At 43.2% G+C, this 21,215-nt stretch overlaps 1 protein-coding gene and 2 long non-coding RNA genes across 4 annotated transcripts in view; 2 read left to right on the forward strand and 1 right to left on the reverse strand.

Annotated features, from left to right (window-relative positions):
* Positions 1–71: 71 nt before the first annotated feature.
* On the forward strand, positions 72–13,419 carry LOC138916226 (uncharacterized). Its single transcript, XR_011423163.1, has 2 exons — positions 72–207; positions 9,573–13,419. It is a non-coding gene; the product is annotated as an uncharacterized lncRNA (long non-coding RNA).
* METTL2A (methyltransferase 2A, tRNA N3-cytidine) lies at positions 5,454–18,915 on the reverse strand. Its single transcript, XM_023652277.2, has 9 exons — positions 18,569–18,915; positions 18,272–18,363; positions 16,253–16,611; positions 14,831–14,880; positions 12,725–12,785; positions 11,287–11,426; positions 9,709–9,815; positions 7,375–7,440; positions 5,454–6,512 (listed from the first exon to the last, which is right to left on the reverse strand). The coding sequence occupies exons 1-9, from the start codon at positions 18,913–18,915 to the stop codon at positions 6,343–6,345; spliced, it is 1,392 nt and encodes a 463-aa protein (XP_023508045.2). The 3' UTR covers positions 5,454–6,342.
* The window catches only part of LOC111775619 (uncharacterized), a 30,652-nt gene continuing 28,182 nt past the window's right edge, over positions 18,746–21,215 (forward strand). The window contains exons 1-2 of one of the 2 annotated variants that reach the window (XR_011423162.1): positions 18,746–18,958; positions 20,412–20,506. This is a non-coding gene — a long non-coding RNA (uncharacterized lncRNA). Of the gene's footprint in view, positions 18,959–19,873; positions 20,507–21,215 lie in introns of those variants that run through there. The other variant, XR_002811399.2, reaches the window with a different exon arrangement.

Here is a 21,215-nt window from a genome sequence, read left to right on the forward strand (position 1 = left end):
ACCATCAGCTTCTGCTCTCCAGTTTCTCAAGCAGCTTCCTTTCCTGGGGAGATCCCCACAGCTTGTCAGTTACGTCTTAGATCGCAGACCAATAATCCTGGTTCACATACCAGACTCTGGTGAGTTGGGCTGGCTTCCGAATTTTAATAGTCCCTAGATGAACCAAGAAGAATCCAGACACTGGACCTGAGGTTCAGAAGGAGACAGGTAATCATTCTTACTTATTTCTTAGTACATGGTGCACTTGGGTAATACTCTTTATTAAAGTGTGCTAAAGGTAGATATATTTATTACAAGAGTGAGCAGTGGTCCCATAAGCTAATATTTGTGATGCAGTGTTCCCCACGCTATGGGGTGGAGAGCATGGGCGTCCCCCATGACCCTCAGGCCTTTGCAGCGGCTGTTCCTTCCCTGCCCACCCTGTCTCCGAGAGCCCCTTGCCCTGCTCACCACCACCTTGCTATCCTCCCTACCCTGCTCAGTTCTTCCTGGCACAGGCCCGCCTGATACAAGTTTTATGGGTTTATCGTTGGAATCTCTCCATCCAAATGTGAGCTCCCAGAGATCTGTAAGCCCGTGTTCCAGGCCCAGGGCTCAGAGCCTTTGGCCAGCAATGAGATCCAGAGAGAACTTATAATATTCTTTTGTTTTCATTATATTTAAAAAAAAATACCGTTGTTCATGACAAATGTTTATTTTACATTTATAGCAGTGATATAAAATTTCCTTTAAAAATAAATTTAAGAATGTAATTTAAAAAGATCAAATAGGGGCCGGCCCAGTGGTGCAGCGGTTAAGTGCGCCTGTTCCGCTTAGGCGGCCCAGGGTTCACCAGTTCGGATCCCAGGTGCAGACACGGCACCGCTTGGCAAGCCATGCTGTGGTAGGTGTCCCACATATAAAGTAGAGGAAGATGGGCACGGATGTTAGCTCAGGGTCAGTCTTCCTTAGCAAAAAGAGGAGGATTGGCGGCAGATGTTAACTCAGCTAATCTTCCTCAAAAAAAAAAAAAAAAGAAGTAAATAATGGTGGTGCTCAGATGTCAGTATTTGGGAGGATGAAACAAAAACAGTGCTCTGTGGATGCCTTTTGGTGGCTCTGCCTGACCTGTAAACTCACTCTGGGAACTGCTTACTCCTAAGTCTGTGTGTGCGCACATGACATGCCCATATGATAGACACATTGAGGTTTGGGAAATAGGACACAGTCACGTCCTACAAGTGGACTAAGGAGCAGAGAGCAGGTCCTTAGAGAGACCGGGGGCGTGTGGTGAGCACACACTTCCCAGGGCTCTTCTGAGGCCTCTCTCCATTTCTGCCCTGGGGGTTCGTGAGACACCTCGGGTTCATCTCCTGTTTTCTCGTTTAAGGCAGCTTGAGCTGCCGATACCAGCAACCATAGCCCTGCACACCACGCTTCTGAAGTTAAACACAACTGTGTGTCAGTAGGTGTCTGTTGAGGGGGGTGGGGCAGAAGCAATTTAGTCATTCAGTTCTCATTTCTTTCTTTTCTCTTTTTCTCCCCAAAGCCCCAGTACATAGTTGTATATTTATATTCTAGTTGTGGATCCTTCTAGTTCTTCTCTGTGGGATGCCACCTCAGCATGGCCTGATAAGCTGTGCTAGGTCCACACCCAGGATCTGAACCAGCGAAACCCCGGGCTGCCCAAGTGGCGGAGTGTGCAAACTTAACCGCTGTGCCACCTGGCTGGCCCCAGTCCTCATTTATTGTGCACCAACATGGGCCAGGCGCTTTGCTACTCTGCTAAGTGTTGAGACTACAAAGTTCCCCCAAGGAACTCATCACTTAATGAGCTCCACTGAATGTCGGCCTTCATCACCCCATAAATGTTGAGTCATGGGAAGCAAGGCTGAGGAGGGTGTGGGGCTTACTGACAGCACACTAGGTATGCCAGGGCTTTCTCCCGTCCTGCTCATCCCCTTGGAGGTGTTTCTATAAAGCTTTAAAGTATGGCTCCTTCTAAGGATATTTTAAGTTTTAATGGAGAAATCCAAACTTAGAGAAAGGAAGGTGGGGAATGAATGAATGAATGGATGCAATTTGGGGCTCACCTCAGGGCCAAGCTTGAGCCTTTGGTCAAGGCTCCTGGCTACAGTGTCACAGGATCCCCCCACTGAAGCACGGAAACTGACTGTGGCTATTTCCTATAACTTGGTCATGCAAGCGCGACCACAGACTACAGTTGAGAGAAATGTCCAATCTTGAACCAAGAAATTCAGTGAAATAAAGGGAGGTGGCTGTGATGCACCATTTCAGTATTTTTACCTGTGAAATTCACCATTAGCACTTCTTCCACCTCTCAAACAAGTTTCCCAATCAACCTGCACACCAAATCAAGAAGCATACAAAAATCTGCAACGCATCAGTGCAGCCGGGCTCTGAAAATAGCAGCTGCAGCCACAAACCAAAGAACAGGCCTTTGTGAACTGAGTGAAAGAAGCTGTTTGTCCTGATCTCGTCTTTTAAGCCACAGATAGAACTCCCCACTATTAGTGAAGTAATGTCTTTAACCAAAGATAGGAATCAATTAGAGGAAAGTAGGATATCTTAGTACGTTGGATTTTCTTTTCCTACTAAGTTTTCAAAGCTCTAATTTTCCAACCAGAGCCCAAGAGAGTATGAACTTACACGAAGGCAGGTAGCGGGACCCATTGTAAAGCATAGGTTTGACAGCATTAGCAGGGGCCAGGCTCGAGGTGGAGCATACAAAATTGGGAGATGAATCACTTTCACGCTGCAAGAACCCATGCTCTCTTGGTGATCGTGTGACACCCTTGACCCTGGGCACTGCCTTCAGGAACACAGCTTCTCGCCAATAGCTCTGTGCACCTGTCTCAAATTAAACTGTCCCTTATTTTTCAAACAACATTGAATTTATCTCCTCGGCCAAATTAACACTACTTAGGAAGATCAGTCAGTTTCAGAAACACTTGTCTATTAGACTCGAATCTAAACCACACAACTTCCTGAGCAGTTTCATGTGTGGAACTACCTTCCCAGCCAACGCAGCACTTTTCTTGCATTAAGAATAGCAAGAGATACCATTTGGAGACAGACTGATGGTCCAGACAGTCTGTGTGTTTTTGAGTGACACTGAGGCCATACTTTAATCTACCCTGAGCATGCTTAATTGTCCTCGGCCCATCATTAGTGATTCCAAGGCTGAAAAATTATGCAAAGTCCCTTAGAGAGTTCAAGTTAGCTTGACAGATAAAATGTCAGAGAGAAAGGAAGAGAGTTCAGCAGATGGCAGAGAAGAAAAGGGAGCAGGGGGCAGGAAAAGGCTCATACTTTATACCTGCCCAAAGCCCACGCCAGGTGCTGGGGAGGTGAAATAAAAATGGTTCCTGTTGTTTTGAAATGCTTCAGAGACACCAAAGGAAGGCCTTTAGTGGGTCCTTTAAGTTAATATATCTGTTCTTCATTTCAAAAGGCAAATGAAATACCATTCCAGTGACTCAGTCTTCCCCACTTTTAAATAAATTCATTACAATGGAAAAGATGTGAGCTCTCTTCCTCTTTCCCTCCCACCTTTTATACTCATTAGATGAAGCCAGGCGAGATGGTGGATGTTAGCACAGAGGCGGGGGTGGGTGGCCCTGAGGGGGTTGGACCCAGGGCAGGCTGAGGAGGGGGTGTGTGTGACGGAGTGGTGGCAACAGTGGCCTGGAGTGGGGTTTCAGAGCCCGAGAGAGGTGAGGAGGGCATCCATGAATAGGTGGTGGCAAAAGAATGGTTATATAAGAGGTGATGGGCCTGATACAGTGAGGATCATGGGTGTTTACAATTGCTGGAAAAGGGGAACTACAAGTACAGAGAGGAAGAATAAAAACTAGAATAAATCCTGTGGTGTTGGATTAGAATCAAAGGTATTGATCTGAACTGATGATTTTCAATATATGTGTAAGTATAGAAACATAGGGGGCTGCCCTGTGGCCGAGTGGCTAAGTTCGCGAGCTCCGCTTCGGTGGCCCAGGGTTTCACCGCTTTGGATCCTTGGCACGGACATGGCACCGCTCATCAAGCTATCCCATCACATAGCACAACCACAGACACTCAAAACTAGAATATACAACTATGTACTCACAGGGCTTTGGGGAAAAAAATTAAAAAAAAAAAGATTGGCAACAGTTGTTAGCTCAGGTGCCAATCTTTTTTTCCCAAAGCTTTTATTTTTCTTTTTTTCTCCCCAATACAGCAATAGATGCTGAAACTACGGGGAAAAGTGGATGAGGAATGGGATATTTATATAGTCTCAAAGCACTCCCTACAAAATAATCACCTTTCAGTGGAGAAACACAGCAGACATCACCTCAGTTAAGTGATCAAGGTTACCACCACCAATAACGGGGTAATTCAAAACCATGCATCCCCTGACAGGATGCAATGGGAGGAGCACAGCATCACTTCTGATATTCCTGCCAACAATGCATAACTAGGACCAAATCATGAGGAAGCATAGACAAACTCAATTTGAGGGCCAGTCTGCAAAGTAGCTGTTAATCTTCAAAGTCATGAAAACAAGCCTGGGAAAGATTGCTCCAGACTGAAGGAGACTGAGACATGACTATTAACCAACACAAAAGCTTTGTTTGGGTGATAAATGATATTATTGGGACCATTGGGAAAAGGTTATTTGTGGATGGTAGTGTTTCCATGTTAATTTCTACTTCCGACAGATACATTTGGTGATATAGGAGAATCGTCCTCAGTTATAGGAATTACACACTAAAATATGCAGGAGTGTTGGAATCATATCTTGCAACTTACTCTTAAAAAAATGATTTAGAAGAACAGAACTTAGCTGGCCCAGAGGAGCAGCGGTTAAGTTCTCACGTTACACTTTGGTGGGACGGGGGTTCACTGGTTTGGATCCTGGGTGCGGACATGGCACTGCTTGGCAAGCCAGGCTGTGGTAGGCGCCCCACATATAAAGCAGAAGATGATGGACACAGGGCCAGTCTTCCTCAGCAAAAAGAGGAGGATTGGTGGCAGATGTTAGCTCAGGGCTAATCTTCCTCAAAAAAAAAGAAAAAGAAAAAAAGAACTATTTTTGCAATATTCTTGGTATTATATTTTTCCGTAAATTTGGAATTATTATTATTTTTTATTTTTTTAAAGATTTTCCTTTTCCTTTTTCTTCCCAAAGCCCCCCGGTACATAGTTGTATATTTTTTTTAGTTGTGGGTCCTTCTAGTTGTGGCATGTGGGACGCCACCTCAGCATGGCTTGATGAGTGGTGCCATGTCCACGCCCAGGATCCGAACCAGCGAAACCCTGGGCCGCTGAAGCAGAGTGTGCGAACATAACCACTCGGCCACAGGGTTGGCCCCTGGAATTATTTTAAAAAATTGGAGTCTTATCACATTTTCACATGTATAACTAAAATAAAACAACAATTATGATAATATTCGAGTCGAAAATCCAAAACGTAGGAATGAATAACTGAAAATTATTTATTTGGTACAATTAAGAATACATCATATAACTGGACCATCAAGAGGGAAATATGTAAAAGTGATAATTGGAAAAAAAGCAGAACATAAAAACAAGTAACACAGATGACGATCACCTTCAAAATAAAGTTCTCTCAATTTTTTTGTGTCAAATATTTAAGGGCACAATAAAAAATAAGACAATTTTACTAAAAGTGAAGAAGACCTTTTCAGTTTTTTAGACGCAGGTTACTTAGTGGGGGAACAGTGGTTAAAATTCCATGGAACAATTCAAAATATATTATGATGTACATCCGAAAATAAACAAAAAAAATTAAAATTTCATGGAACAAAGGGCAGAGACCATGACCAAATCTTAACAAGGACACCACATTCTGATGCTCTGTAAAGCAGTATTTTTGAGACAGGAAAACATCCAAAGACAGACGATTCTTCTCAACTTGCTTCCCCCACCATTGAATGCGACGTTTATTCATCTTTGTATCTATCCACGGCTTAGCCCAGATCTCTGAATTCCCAACTAGTTTAATACAATTTACAGTCAAATAACACTTTATCGTAAATAATACTTTCACATGGAAGTAAATTCTTGACGGTTTTTAAATTCATGATGCCCATGAATAATATTCAGTTACGATAATTTACAAAATGGCAAGAAAGATTCTTTGAGATCCCAAAGAAAGAAAACACTTGAGAAAAGTAAATGTTCAAGAGCTTCTTAACAAATATGAAGCACAATTGCTAGAATCTTGATAAAAAGTAATTTTTCTTGGCTTCAAGGTTTCAGTCTGCCCAAATCCCTGAACTAACACCAACATGCCACTGCCGTGGACGTCCTCAGTAGAGCCCAGGGCGCTGCCTCACGTCAGGAGCAGGCGCTCTCCGCGGCGCGGCAAGGAAGAGGCTTGCGATATTTGCACTGAATCCAAACGCGGTACATTGTCAGCTGCTTCCCTCGGTTCACCTGCAATCGGCGGTCCACCAGGTTCTGAACCTTCTCCAGTCCCGCAGCAGTGAAAAGTGTGTCCAGTTCATCTAGTTTGGAAAAGAGATGTTTACATATTTTCCCCTGAAAAAAAATACTGTGTCTACCACTTCCCATTTTAAATGGGGCTCTGTGAGACTGCCGTCATTACTTATGTTTTTAGTGGTGTTAGCAGGGCTGTTTGGTCATAAATGCAGCAGTGGCCTGGTAACAGCAAACTCACGTTTGGGTAGGGCACATCAAGCCATCTGCAAAAGGGAGCCTGGAACCCAGAGGGAGAGTTTCTTTAAGAGTCAGCTGATGGGGAGGAATTTTTCAAGAAGGGCTCTATGGATAATTTAAAATTGTATGCCAAAATCTACATACATGTATGTCAAAGCCGTTTTTTTTTTTTAGGGGACAAATTCTGTCACTTTAACCAAAGGCTTAAAAAAGTATGTGACCTGACATAAGGCCCAGGAATGGAGGATTCGGAAGGCACTGGTGGAGGAGGAAACCTAGGGAGGGCAAGCAGCAGAGGAGAGCAGCTCTGGGTTATACCTGGAACCCAGGGGCAAAGAGGGCACCCTCACTCAGGGGCATCTGAGGGTATCCCAGCTTAGAGGGAGAAACAGCTGCACCGAAGTCTCGCAAAATGGACATGTTTCCTGTTTCGGACAGAGTGACAGAGAGGAAGAGCAGACTGCGGAAGAGCAAGGCTAAGGACCGAAGGTTTGCACGGGCTGAGCCTATGCAGAGAATGGTAAATGGCTAAGGTGGCTGAGGGCAGGATGTGAGGGGTGGGGAAGAGCAGGGAAAAGACTGCAAAAAGTAGGAGGGACCAGATGATTTTACTTCCGAAAGCACACCGAGCGACAGTTAATCTGGTATTCTGGGGACTGTCAGCATAAATAAAGATGAGTGTTTTCATACCTTGTGTGAAGAAGTAAACTCTGGTGCCATCACCTCTCACATAGAAATTTTCAGACAGACACTGACCTGCAGAATGATGTGGTAAAAATCAGAGAAACTTTAAAGTACTTCTTTGAATTTCACTGCCAACCAAATGTGCATCAATATAGCAATTTCTTGGGCAGAGAACAGATTCTTTTCTTGGTTATACTTGGTACTGTGCAGGAATCTGCAATTTCTCTCCTACAAAAGAATGGCGCTTCGGAGAAGAGCAGCCCAAGGGGACTAACCAAACTTCAATGTCAGGTAACATATGCAACCCTAGACCCTGTCCTAGAGTTCCGTTTCACGATGAAAGACAACTTTTATTTTCCCCTCCTCGATTAAATAAACAGCACAGGGAGCGGCCCGTGGCCGAGTGGTTAAGTTTGCGCGCTCCGCTTCCGCAGCCCAGGGTTTCCCCAGTTCGGATTCTGGGTGCTGACACGGCACAACTCACCAGGCCATGCTGAGGCGGCATCCCACATGCCACAACTAGAAGGACCCACAACTAAAATATGCAACTATATACTGGGGGGATTTGAGAAGAAAAAGCAATTAAAGAAAAAAAAAAGGAAAGAAAGAAAGAAAAAAGAGAAACAGGGGGCTGACCCGCCGTGGTTAAGTTTGCACGCTCCGCTTGGGCAGCCCAGGGTTTCGCCAGTTAGGATCCTGGGCGCGGACACGGCACCACTTGTCAGGCCACGCTGAGGCGGCATCCCACATGCCACAACTCGAAGGACCCACAACCAAAAATATACAACTATGTACCGAGGGCGCTTTGGGGAGAAAAAGGAAAAATAAAATCTTTAAAAAGAAAAAAGAGAAACAAATCAAGCAATATAGCTAAGTTTAAGGGAACTTGAGACAGCCACTATTACTGTTCTGGTGACTGTCCTTTTGCACGACTCTCCACGTGTCTCTACACACTCATTCATAAACATGCTAACACATACACTGTTCTCATCATGGACACACTAACCTGCTAAGCCCCCTGACCATACGTCAATTTAACAACCTGATGTGTAACCCTTCTACACTTTTCAAATGTCAATATAATGTTTCTTACTTACTTTACTTACGTATTTTCCTCCAGCTACTGTTATACACAGGATCAAGTTTAAAACACTCATCTGTACACTGCTCTTCTCACTTGGTGATACAGAATGGAAACCCCTTCCAGATCACTGGTATGGTGCCTACCTCATGTGACAGGCACAACATTCCCCCCACCCAGAGGCATTTACTGTTTCCAAAATTTGGTTATACATATATTATCATACATATATTATGTGCTGGTTCTTGAATAGTTCCCAAAAGGACTGTCAGACTGAATAGATTCTCCCAGGATGCTTTAAAAACGGCTGTGAACAATTCATATTTCTACCAATAATGGAGGCGTGTACCTCTTTCTTTGAATTGGCCAGCAATAGGTTTAAGAAGTGGTATCTCTTTGCTATTATTCTTTTCTTTTTTAGCTGAGGAAGATTCGCCTTGAGCTAACATCTGTGCCGATCTTCCTCGTTTTTTTTAGTATGCAGGCCACCAGTACAACATGGCTGCTAACAAAGCAGTGTAGGTCTGTGCCTGGGGAACTGAGCCCAGGCCACTGAAGTGGAGTGTGCTGCACTTAACCACTAGGCCACGGGGCTGGTCCTGTTTTTATTTTCTTAAACTTTTGTTTTTGGCCATTTGGATATGCTCTCCTGTAAATCAACTCTAAAACATTCCTTGCCTGTTTTTTGGGCGGGTCACTGATCTCTTCCTTATCAATTTGCTGACAGCCCTGTTTGAAGAGCACAGACATTAATTTTTATCTGTTCTATTAACTGAAAATATTTGTCTTTCAACTTTTTAGTGGCATCTTTTGCCATACCACATTTAAAACTACTCTAAAGATAATCTAATATCTTTTTCTAAAAGTAGCTGTCTTGGTTAAAAAGACGTCCCCCATATTTATATTACACAAGTTTTCAAAAATGTACTACCCTTGTCATATATTAAATGGCTTTATATATGGAGCTATAATTCTAGAGTCTCCATTCTGTTTCACTGATTTGTATGTCTATTTTGACGGCAAAATCATTGTTTTGATTATAGTGGCGATTTTCTTTTCTTTTTTTTGGTGAGGAAGATTGTGTCTGAGCTAACATCTGTGCCAATATTCCTCTATTTTGTAGGTGGGACGTTGCCACAGCATGGCTTGATAAGTGGTGTGTAGGTCCACACCTGGGATCCAAATCTGTGAACCCTGGGCCACTGAAGAGGAGTGTGTGAACTTAACCACTATGCCACTGGGCAAGCCCTGCAAAATACCTTTTTTAAAGCGAAGCTGAGCCATGTCATAGCGGCCATAATCTCGCAGAAGCATCATCCCTCCTGGCTTCAAAAGTCTGCTCAACCTGTTGATGGCCTTCTGCATCCTGTGGGGCAGCAGGGAACAAAGATCAGGTCTCCTTAAGGACAGGGTTCCTTTTCCCTGTGGCATATCCTGAAACGCCAGTGGACTTCCTAATCCTGACACACCAGCCCTGAAATCTTAGCTCCTCTGTCCTTGCTTCAGTTAGAACTGGAGCAGTCATCTAAGCCTCTGATGTCTGCTCAGGACTATGGCTTCAATTTACTGTCTTCAGTATGAAGAGACCCGAAGATAACCCGCTTCCTCAGTTGGGTCCACGGTGGGGGAAGCTACATGCTCTCTGCCTGGCTCACTTCCTCCTCCTCTTGGGATCACCTCATGGGGATGCCATCCCTGCCCTGCGAGCCCATGGATCTCTGACGGGAGGCCTGACCACCTGGTGTGGAGGCTGCTAGTTGACGCATGTGCCTGCCTTACTAGGCCCGAGCTCTCTGAATGCAGAGACTGTATCTTTCCATTTGTTAAATGAAGACTGAACCTCAGGAACTTACAATTTACATGGTGATAGTCACTATGCAAATGAGTATTATGAGCAGAATGCTTTACATTTCCAGTTGCACTTTCTACATTCAGAGTCTCAGTACAGGTTTCAGCTTTAATAACATCAGAAGTATAAATGCTACAAACTTACAAAAAACATTTGAAAGTCTATTTAAATACTGAATAATAAATTTTTAATTCTAATATTTTGTTTCAGTCCATGTCAATTTTTAAAAGTTTGTAGCACTTAAACTTGTGCAGTTACTAACGTTTAGAACCATGCCAGGCCTTTTGGGCTGTCCTCCACCTGCCTTTATCTCACACTCACAGTATCCCTGTCAGGGCAGGTGACTCAATGCTATTCTACAGGAAACGTGGGCTACCGAGTCCATGACCCCCTGGTCTCTGACTGATTCTCCTTCCTTGAGACAGTGTCTCATCAGGATGATTGCTGCCTATGTTGATGAGGGTTAATGGTATCTTTTAGGGTACAGCAATCAATTTTCCTTTGATCTAAACTTGATTTTATGGAATTCTCCTGCATTGCAGTTTTTCAAAGCATCAAAGAACACTTAAGTTAAGTTTCACTTTTAACAAGCGTGGTTATTTAAAGTATTTAAAAAGACTAATAATGGGATGTTATCTAACTGCTGTGGCACCTACAGTTCTAAAACAGCATGTTATGCGATCAACAGGGAATTTCTTCACACACCCACTAAAGACTGCTCCCCAATTCTTTGGGGATGTTAAACCATAACAATGAAAAGAACTGACCACTGCAGTCAACAAGCAGAGGTTTAGAGGCCGAGAAGAAGTTGGACTTTAAGAGAAAATTAGGAAAATGGTTGAGATGCTCATATCACTTTGGATGCAGTGGCATGCAGCCTATCAGAACACATATAAAATCCTTTCTATTTAGGACTCACTCTGATATCAAAGTCTCTGACCAAAGTCTTGTTTCTGTTGCCCTACTGGTTAAGAGACCCAAAACTTACTTGTCTGGAACAACTGCAGAAAGAACAAATATGAGGATGATGATGTCAAGACTATCCGTGGGCACAGGGTAACTCTTATCTTCATCACACAGATCGTGAACAAAGGCAAAACACCGAGAAGGATCATATGCTGAATTTGTCTGCAGAAAGTTGGAAGAGAGAACACAGGTTAGAAAATGTCCACAGACCCTCAAGGAAAGCTTATCTTGCCTTAAACGTAATTGCTGCTGCTTCCCACTGAGAGGTACAGTTCTCAGCACTATGGCAAGCGTTCTTCCTCAAAGGGTAAGAAGCAGGAGCAACTCGAGGGAAGAGCCTGTGGAATCTAATCAGTACTCTAAAATGGAACGTTCCTAATTCTTCTACTTTTACTCTTTATTCTGATGCAGAGTCAGATCTGAGGACTGGAAAATGATCAGGAAGGTAACTGACCAAGAGGGAAAAGAAAAAAACTGATGAGAGAAACAAAACATACTGAAAAAGCATGATTTAAAACAACTCCATCTACAGCAAATTAAACAGATCACAGAATTCTCCAGGAAAACCTATTTCTCTAAATGTAGAAAATTAACCTATACTTTATTATCATAAAATTAACTAAAGATAAGCCTCAATATTCATCTGATCTAGATGCAGAAAAACAATTCCAGAAAGACAGAGAACAGCCAATTCCTGAGCTCCTGTGCCAGGACATCAGACATGACCGTACCAGACACATTTTAGGGTCACTTCTCCATCCACGTCTCTCTTCTCCAAAAATGTGACACTCTTTCTCACTGGCCACAGCTAATTCAAACAGGGCAAGTAGATTATCAGCTGGGCTGAATCAACCAGACTTTCTGGGGACTTTGGAATCACGACACAGTCATTCTGGTGAGGTTCTGAGAACATCTGAACAGGGCAGACTGTGAGGGGCAAGCACTTGGGGACCATGTGCCAAAACCAGGAAAAACCTACTAGAGAATGCTGGTCTGCAAACAAACAAACAACAACACAGAGCAAATGGGCAACGAGAGATGAGACATCACTGCTGTGACAGAAGGAGCCAGCTCGCCTTGCTATCTAACACTTTGTCAGGGCTGAGTTCCAGTCCTGGTTACACTTGATGCCCTTGCGTTCTATGACATTCCCTTTCACTGGTTCAGTTTGTCTAGAAGTTTCTGTAACTTGTAACTCATGGAAACCTGACTGAAACAGTCATCCCATTTCAATCCTTGAAACGTAAGTTTGGAGCGATCAAGAGACCTGCTCCAAGTTCCACTGCTGGCGAGTGGCAGATGCTGTATTCATGTCTGGCTCTTTCTCCTACTCCAGGCTGTTTCAGTAAATTTTTACTTTCAGACCACAGAAAAATAAGAAAGTAGTTAGAGACCTTGATTTTTAGGAACCTCTTTTCCCTTTAATCAGTGAAAATTACTGACGGGAGTCCCGCACTCACCTGGACCAGTTCTACAGCTGTGGACGAAAAATCACAACAGTAAACAAAGAGTCTCGGGTCACTGAAACAGACAGAAAAAACCGCACAACAATTAGATTACAAACTGGACTACGTCTGTTCTCTCTTCTGTTCAGCAGAATTAAACTATGAAACGGCAGAGTACCATTCATTCAAAGAAATCACACCTATTAGCCACAACAGATTTCATTTTGGTTAGAATCTTTTTTGACTTATATCCTCTTTTAGACCCTGCAGACAAGGTGTATTTTGTTCTTTGTGCTTTTCTTTTTACTTTCCAAGTTTTCTAGTGGACATGTATTACTTCTGAAATCAGAAAAATGTGGTAAGAGATATGAGGAAAAAACATACGAAGTGCTACAGAAATCAGAGGTCCTTAACTAGACTTTTTGGATAGCATTGTATTTCAAAATAATTGGTTTCCTCTATTTTAATTTATATACTTAAAAAAAAAGTCTATATACAGAAAGTAGATTAGTGGTTACCTAAGCCTGGGGGTGAGGGGTGCTGGGAAATAGGGAGTGACTGCTAATGGGTACAGGCTTTCGTTTTCGGGTGATAAAAATCCTCTAAAATTGATTGTGGTGATGGTTGCACAAGTTTGTGAATATAATGAACAACACTGAAGTATATACCTTAAATTATATCTCAATAAAGCTGTTATGTATAAAAACAAACACATTAGCCTGAAAAGTGATCCAAAACCTTAACTAGACATGGTACAAAAAAATGATAAGAACTTCCGACAGAAAGGAAGTAGGCATTAAGGTAACACAAGAAACATGTTAAGAAGCCTGCAAGGCTGCAGAATGATACAGCTGAACTGAATTAATTAGATCAGTTTTCTGGATGTTTCTGACCTACAATTTGAGGAAGGAAAGAAGAAGGGGCCAGCCCAGTGGCATAGTGGTTAATTTCGTGCGCTCTGCTTCTACGGCCCAGGGTTCACAGGTTTGGATGTTGGGTGCAGACCTACACACCGCTCATCAAGCCACGCTGTGGAGGTGTCCCACATATAAAATGGAGGAAGACCGGCACAGATATTAGCTCAGTGACAATATTCCTCAAGCAAAAAGAGAAAGATTGGCAACAGATGTTACCTCAGGGCCAATCTTCCTCACCATAAGAAAAAAAAGGGGGAAAAAAAAAGAGCTAAGGAAAGACATGCAGTTTGTGGCCAACTCATGTGAGAGTGACAAACAGGACACACTTCATAAGACAATCTTGTATAGGATTATGAAAACTATGCTGAATTTAAATCTGATAGTAGACAGCAGGTAGCCCATGTCAATTCTAAGCAAGTGAATTACATGAACAAATGGATTCTAGCAAGATGCTGGGCACACTGATCTCATTTAAACAGCACAACCAGGCAAGGATGGTGGCAAAAATGCCATCTCCACTTTATACTCAATATCCACGATACTGACGACTAGTGGCCACAACTCTCGAAGGGCAGTCAATCTCCCATTTGAGGCAGATTACTAAAAGTGTGATACCAACATTAGAACAACCTCTTTTCTTTACTGTAAACTACTAAAACTTGCCAAGTTTTCCTAGAAATTTTTAACAATAAAATGTATATTTTAAATGAGGTTAGTCTCACTAAATTCTGTTAATAAGTACTGTAGGCTAAAACAGTAAAATTATCAATATAGAACCTTTGAAACACAATGAGCTCCAATGGAGAACATGGAACTAGAATGTCATTTCCATGAGTAGCTTGAAAACAGGAGACAACCTTCATATTATGTCAGCTTCCTCAACTCTACAATGACAGCCTAGCCACCAGACTGCTCCTCAGAGAGATCTCACAGCAGAGAAGCTGAAAATGTTTTAAGCACCTTAGAGAAAGGCACTATCTATAAACAAGGTGACACGTTTTAAATCTCACTAATTTCCCTGATGACAAAGATTAACTTATAAATCAAATTAAGTCAAAACAATCCACAAATACATAATGTCAAAATCTAAATCTCCTATAACCCATGCTTCCCAATAATCACTGTTACCAGAATTTTGAGAAACAACAAACCACCATTTTTCTCCTCTTTGCTGTCATATAGTTAAACTTTACAACATACTTACTTGTTAGTTTGTAAAATTGGAAAGACTGTGTTTCCCACACCACAACCAACCTGCAGACAGAAATGAAGTATCAATCAAAGAACTTTCCAAAGAAGTAATTCCCTGAAGCTAACTAATCAACAACAGATAACCTTGCCTAATTGGATCAGGGAAGGTATAGTGACCAGAGCTAAACAGTACCCATGACATTCCCTGAGCTTGACCTCAGGAATCCTTAAAAGAGGTAGATGCAAAAGACAGGAGCACAGGGCTGGGCCGGCCCATGGCCGAGTGGTTGAATTTGCGCTCCGCCTCAGCAGCCCAGGGTTTCAGATCCTGGGTGTAGACCTAGCACCGCTCATCAGGCCATGCTGAGGTGGCGTCCCACAGAGCACAACCAGAAGGACCTACAACTAGAATATACAACTGTGTACTGGGGGGGGCTTTGGGGAGAAGGAGGAGGAGGAGGCAAAAAAAAGACTGGCAACAGATGTTAGCTCAGGTGCCAAGCTTAAGGGGAAAAAAAAAAAGGACATGAGGATGCTTTCATTAGCAGAAGGGAGCTGGTCTAGAAAAAGGGCATAGGTTGCCCTTACTTTTTGAGTTCTAGGAAATAGTCCTGTAGATGAAATATTTTCTTAATGAGCTCCACTATATCATTACTGGAAAAATGTTTCTAATATACTGGGCTGAAAAATTCATGAAAAGGGGACCATGGTAACACTGTTCTAAATACAGTGCTGGGTGTGGTCACAATAAAAACAGTGACCATTTACTAAGGGCTTATTATGGGCCAGATGCTATTCTTAGCCATTTTATATGCATTATCTCAACGAGCCCTTGTAACAACTATGAGGCAGAGAGAGTGAGAGAGGGACAAAGTCCCATTCTGCTTGGGAGGGTAAGGGTCTAGTACAAAGTCATGCCCTAGAACTCACTCCCAAGGCTAATCAGCTTCTGACGAGTGTGTAGCCACCATTTGTGAATTACGGTGATGGGACCCACCTAGACACTTTTCCAGGCCCAGCCTTTCCTTTGCAACACAGTCCAAACTCAGAAGATACGAATTCTCCCATGCCTGCAAAGCAGGCACCATCCCAACCAACCTCTCCATCTTATAATTGTATTAGAAGAAAAGTAACAGAAGTTGCCTTGTCTTTTCCAGAGGGGAGGGAAAGCACGAGGCTATAACTTTCGGATGCAATAGGATGTTTCCAGGTAGCACCTCAAGTGACCTACCTTTGTTTGCCACAACTACCTGATAGCTGGTCTGCGTTTAGGGGAATTCATTAGTGCACAAACGGAGGTGATCCCAGGCCAAAAAAATGGTCAAGTCTAGTCAGCTTCAACAGACAGAAGTCACTTTTGTGGTCAACTTCTCCATGTTCCCCATGTGCAAAAAGCTTCACAAGTCCCACTACCAGGACAATAAGGGGAGGTTACCTCAAGTATTCGATAGGTGGCTGAGGATCCAGGAAACTCATCAGCACACATTTCCAGGTGACTGAGTTTCTGAGTTACACTCTCCTCCACGGGAAGTGTCTGTGTTTCGTGTCCAAGGCTGTTTGAAGAAAACTTGTGCTGTTCTTCTATTATTAAACCAGGTCTGTCCTCGCTGCTTCTATATTCAGGTACTTCACTTCTCTTGTTCTCCAAGGGCAAATCCTTCAAGGGATCTTGGTTTTGGGCAGGTGCCAGCTCTGGGAATTCGGTAAAAAGCCAATGTCTATCCTTGAAAAACCCATTTTCATGAATTTTGTAGAAGTCGTTCCAATATTTGTGGGCATTGATCTCATAATCAACTGTAAATATTTAAGAAAGACTTGTAAGAACCATCTCCTCATACTTTCTTTGTATCTACTGTCAATTGTCATCCTGCTTCACCAAATGTCATTTTATACTAAAAGCACCCTCAAGTAGAGCCACAGTTTCACAGCTGGAGGTCATTTAGTCCTACCACCCATCACACTTGAATTCTCTCTATAGCTCATCCTTCCAGGGAGTCCAACTTCTGCCAGGGAACTTACCACCTATCAATTTTCCTCCCACACCTTTGACTGGCTCTTAATTACCAGAAAATTCTAACATTAAGCAAAACAAATCTGTCTAATCACTTCTGGTCAAAGTCCTACTACTTCTCAGGACCATAAGGAACAATGCTTTTCTATTTGAGGGCAGTAATTTTCCTCTCTAACTCTTCTCTTTTACAAGCTAAATGTCCCAGGTTCTTCAGTTCTCCATGTGAACTCAATGGTTACAACACAGGCAGTTATTCCATAAATACGTTCATTTGTCTCTGGTTCTTTAGAGCGTGGAGCCCAGAAATGAATTCAATACTACTAATAAATACCAAAAATGGAAAGAAGGCTAAGAGGAAAATAGAAAACGCTGGTAAGAGGGAAAAATGTCCTCAGATGAGAAGAGTTTTGGTGACAAAGGACAGGAGAGATTAAAAAGTGTGGACTGTTTAAAAAGAAAGCTGTTGTTTAAGGTAGTCCTAGATTTTAGTTTTCTGCTCTTTGCCAATACAGGGCCTTGACCAGCGTAGCAGAAAGAATAAAAATCTAAGAAATTGGATTTTAATTCCACCACTGCTACTACTAACTGCTTACCTCTGGGCAAGGCACTTAATGTCCTGTGGTCCAAGTTTCTTTAACTGTAAAAAGAGGATATTGGACTACATGATTTTCAACATCCCTTTCAACTTTAACTTGCTTTGATCAAGCCCCTGTAAAACTATGCAAAGCGAATATTTTGTAACTGCAATCTTCTAACTGTTGTACAGGAGTACAAGACTCTGTCAGTGGGTACTACTCTCCAATTTCTAGTCCTACCTTCAATTGTCTATTGGGACATAGCTCAAACCAGTCCTAGTTTTACTACCGAGGGATACTTTGCAGTGAAATCATCCACCTCTCCAGAAGAGCCCCCTTTTTCTTTGGCCAGACTTAATCTCCACTCTGCTTCACCCACCTTTCCTTGGCAGAAGCCCTACATCCTCATAGCCATCACACAAGAAAACAGACATAATTCACCAGTCATCAGCCTCCTCCCCCAACAATATTTAGAATCTGATCACTTGAATCAAGTTTCAAAGGCAACATTTCGTCACGCAAAGTGTAATCATGTAGAAAGTACACCCTCTAACACAATCAGGTGGCCCCACGGTTGCCACTGGCCAGCCATATTAATAGGAGTCTACCCAACATAACTAAAAACTTAATTACTAGAAAATAACCTCAAGATACGTTACCCTCTCCCAAATAAAACCAAAGCCCAAACACTCTCTATGCCCTAATAAGATTTTAAGGTGCAGCCCTTTTCCGTCCTTGCCCATCCCCTCCCCTTCCCGTTCTACCTCCGAGTTCGCTATCAGTCCCGTAACAGAGGCTCCTGGCGGCCTCGGTTCTCCGGGATGGCGCGTCCGGCAGGACGCCGGCTACGGAACCACTGAGAGCCCACCTTGCTTCTCCTCGCACACCCGCTCGGCGCTGTTCTCCCGGACTTTCCTCTCCGCCGCCGCGGCCTGCTCTTCCGACCACTCCACATTGTCCCTGGAAAATCAAACGCACAGCTTAGGCCCTCACGTTCCAGCTGCGGGCAGGGCGAGGAGCTGGCCCTGGAGCACCTCTCCCGTGGGAGGAGAGCGCCTCGAGCAGGGCAGGGGACTCGTGGCCGGCGGTGAGCGGCTTCTCGGAGCGCTCCGGGGCGGCGGGACCGGGGGCGAGCCGCAGGCCGGGCGAGGGGCAGGGCGGTTACCAGGCGTTGTGCTGGAAGACGCGCGCCGGATCGCTCAGGAAGCGGCTCCCAAACTGCTGCCTCTTCTCGCCGACTCCAGCGGGACTACCCTCACGGCAGGGACCGGCCATGACACCGGAGCCGGAAACCCCTACCTTTCCGTAACGCGAGAACTTCCTGCGGGCCACGCCCCCTTCCGGAAGGCGCGGGGTCTGAGCGGGAAAAGACTGAGGTTGGTGCGGGCGGCCCCGGAGTCCGGCCGGCGGCGTGGCGCTGGGGCACCGCCGGCTTGGGCGGGCTCCGAGTTCGGGAAAGGCTGTTGAGGCGCCGCTGGTGGACGTGCAGGCCGCCAAGAAAGTGGGAGACATTCCACTTGAGCCTCCTCCTTTCCATGCCAGGATCCTCTAACAGGTCCCCCAGTTTCCTTCAAGTTGTAAGACAGGAAAAGTGATGAATCACTTTAATAATTAAGGGTACCTAGTCCTACTTTAGAGCTGATGGCCAGAATAATTGAGGAAGGCAGCAAGTAGGCTAAGGAAATAGGGCAATTTTGCAGCTTTTATAATCAGCTTTTCACAGTGTGAAAAGCTACGAAATATATATATATACACACACATATATACATGTATCTATCTACACACTATTTTTCTAGGGGGAGGATATGAAATGAATTCGGAGAACATGAGGTTTATCTGTTAAATCCAAGGACAAGTTTAAAAAGATTTTATAACCATGTACCTTTTTGAATTATCTATACTCAAGTTTATTTGCACAATCAAGATTGTAATACATACACAATAGAGCTTATTAACATATTTTCAGTCTTACATTTCTATTTCGATAATTACTATAAATATTCTCAGAAGAATCTAGGAGAAAGTATGCTGTCAATATAAGATGAGGTTAGTTGAGAAGGCTTCCGGAAGAGTGATGACTACCATTTGGAAGAACAGAAGGGAAGGGTTAATTAGTTCTTAGGGCGGCACTAGACTGGGCACACGGTAACCCTTACTGCACTGCAGATTCTTTTCACAGGCAAGACTAAGGGGAGCAATGAGTCTATACCTCTCCCACCAAAGAAATGAGAACAAGCCTAAACCCTAATCAGAGAAAAATACATGAGTGAACCAAAAAGATAAGATAGTAAAGAACTTGTACTTTATTTGAAGACACAATACTTTTGCCATTCTTATGGTCTTTTGAAACATTTTGAACAAAAGCTCCTTTCCAAAAAACAAGTACAAGGATTTTTATCTTTCTCAAGGCCAGCTGTTTGCAGATAAAGTGGTTGATTTATATTTATTCTTGGCATCTTCTCTCATCTACGGGCTTTTTTTCTCCCCGCACCAAAAGTTGTTAGTGTTCCCAGTCAACAGTCCCAATGCGTATTTTCTTTCTTTTTTTTTTTTTTTTAAAGATTTTTTTCCTCCTTTTTCTCCCCAAAGTCCCCTGGTACATAGTTGTATATATTTTTTTAGTTGTGGGTCCTTCCAGTTGTGGCATGTGGACACCGCCTCAGCATGGCCTGACGAGTGGCACTATGTCCGCGCCCAGGATCCAAACTGGCGAAACCCTGGGCCGCCGCAGCGGAGCGCAAGAACTTAACCACTCGGCCATGGGCTGTCCTCCCCACTGCATATTTTCTTACAGAGAGCTCTCTCTCTGTCTTCACTTGAAGTTACTTACTATATTAGTTCCAAGGGTTACAGCCATTTAAAATGTCAAACAACTTGGCCCTTTTTCATGAAATGTAGTAAAGTATCCTAAACTTAACTTTTATACAATGATCTTTGATTGACATGTACAACTCATTTTTGTCCATTTTTGAAGCACTTAAACTAACTTTTTGGAAGATATTTAATAGATATGGCTGTGAGTCTTCTGTGGAATCAGACTTTATACGGAACTGTTGAGTTCAGCAAGCACTACGTGTGAGAGGAGCTAGGGGTCCCTCTGCTGGTGAGTAGCAAGAATTTTTCAGGCTCAATGGGTGGCATGGGTTCAAAGCATGCAAAGGTTAAAAACTGTCTGGACTATTGCCTTGGGTGTTAACCTCGGACAGGGGTAGTTAATTGTTTCATGGTTTTTTTCAGTTCCAATCAGTGGAAATTCTGGGCTCTGTAAGCATGCACTCTGGAGCTGAAGGGCTGGGGAAGGGATACGGGTGTCCTAATTTGCTCTCCTAAAGGTTTCAGAGACCCTGGGCAGCCTTTGTAGCAGCCCTAGATATTGAATAAGCTGGTTTAACAACTATAATTTTAAAACAGCTTTTGCGGTTTTTTGTACTATTGCAAAATAAATATATGTTTATTGTATAACATTTAGAAGATATAGATAAGACAAAAGAAAATACCCCATTCCACCCTTAATTTAACCCATTAAACACTTTGGTTTATATCCTTCTAGTCCTTTTCTCTAATTTATTTATAGAAATAACTTTTAAGTTAAAATAGCTTCAGAACAAACAGCTTTGTGCCACCCCCTTCCTACAGTTTTATTGAGGTATAATTTACATACAATTAAATTCACCCATTTAAAGTGTACAGTTTATTTGTGCAACCACCATCATAATTAAGTTTTAGGACAACCCCATAAAGTTCTCTCGTGCTTCTTAGCAGTTGTAGTCTGCTTTTAACTTAATAATAGCTTGTGAATATCATTCTTTTGT

Source organism: Equus caballus, chromosome 11 (assembly GCF_041296265.1).
Source record: "Equus caballus isolate H_3958 breed thoroughbred chromosome 11, TB-T2T, whole genome shotgun sequence".
Classification (NCBI taxonomy): Eukaryota; Metazoa; Chordata; class Mammalia; order Perissodactyla; family Equidae; genus Equus; species Equus caballus.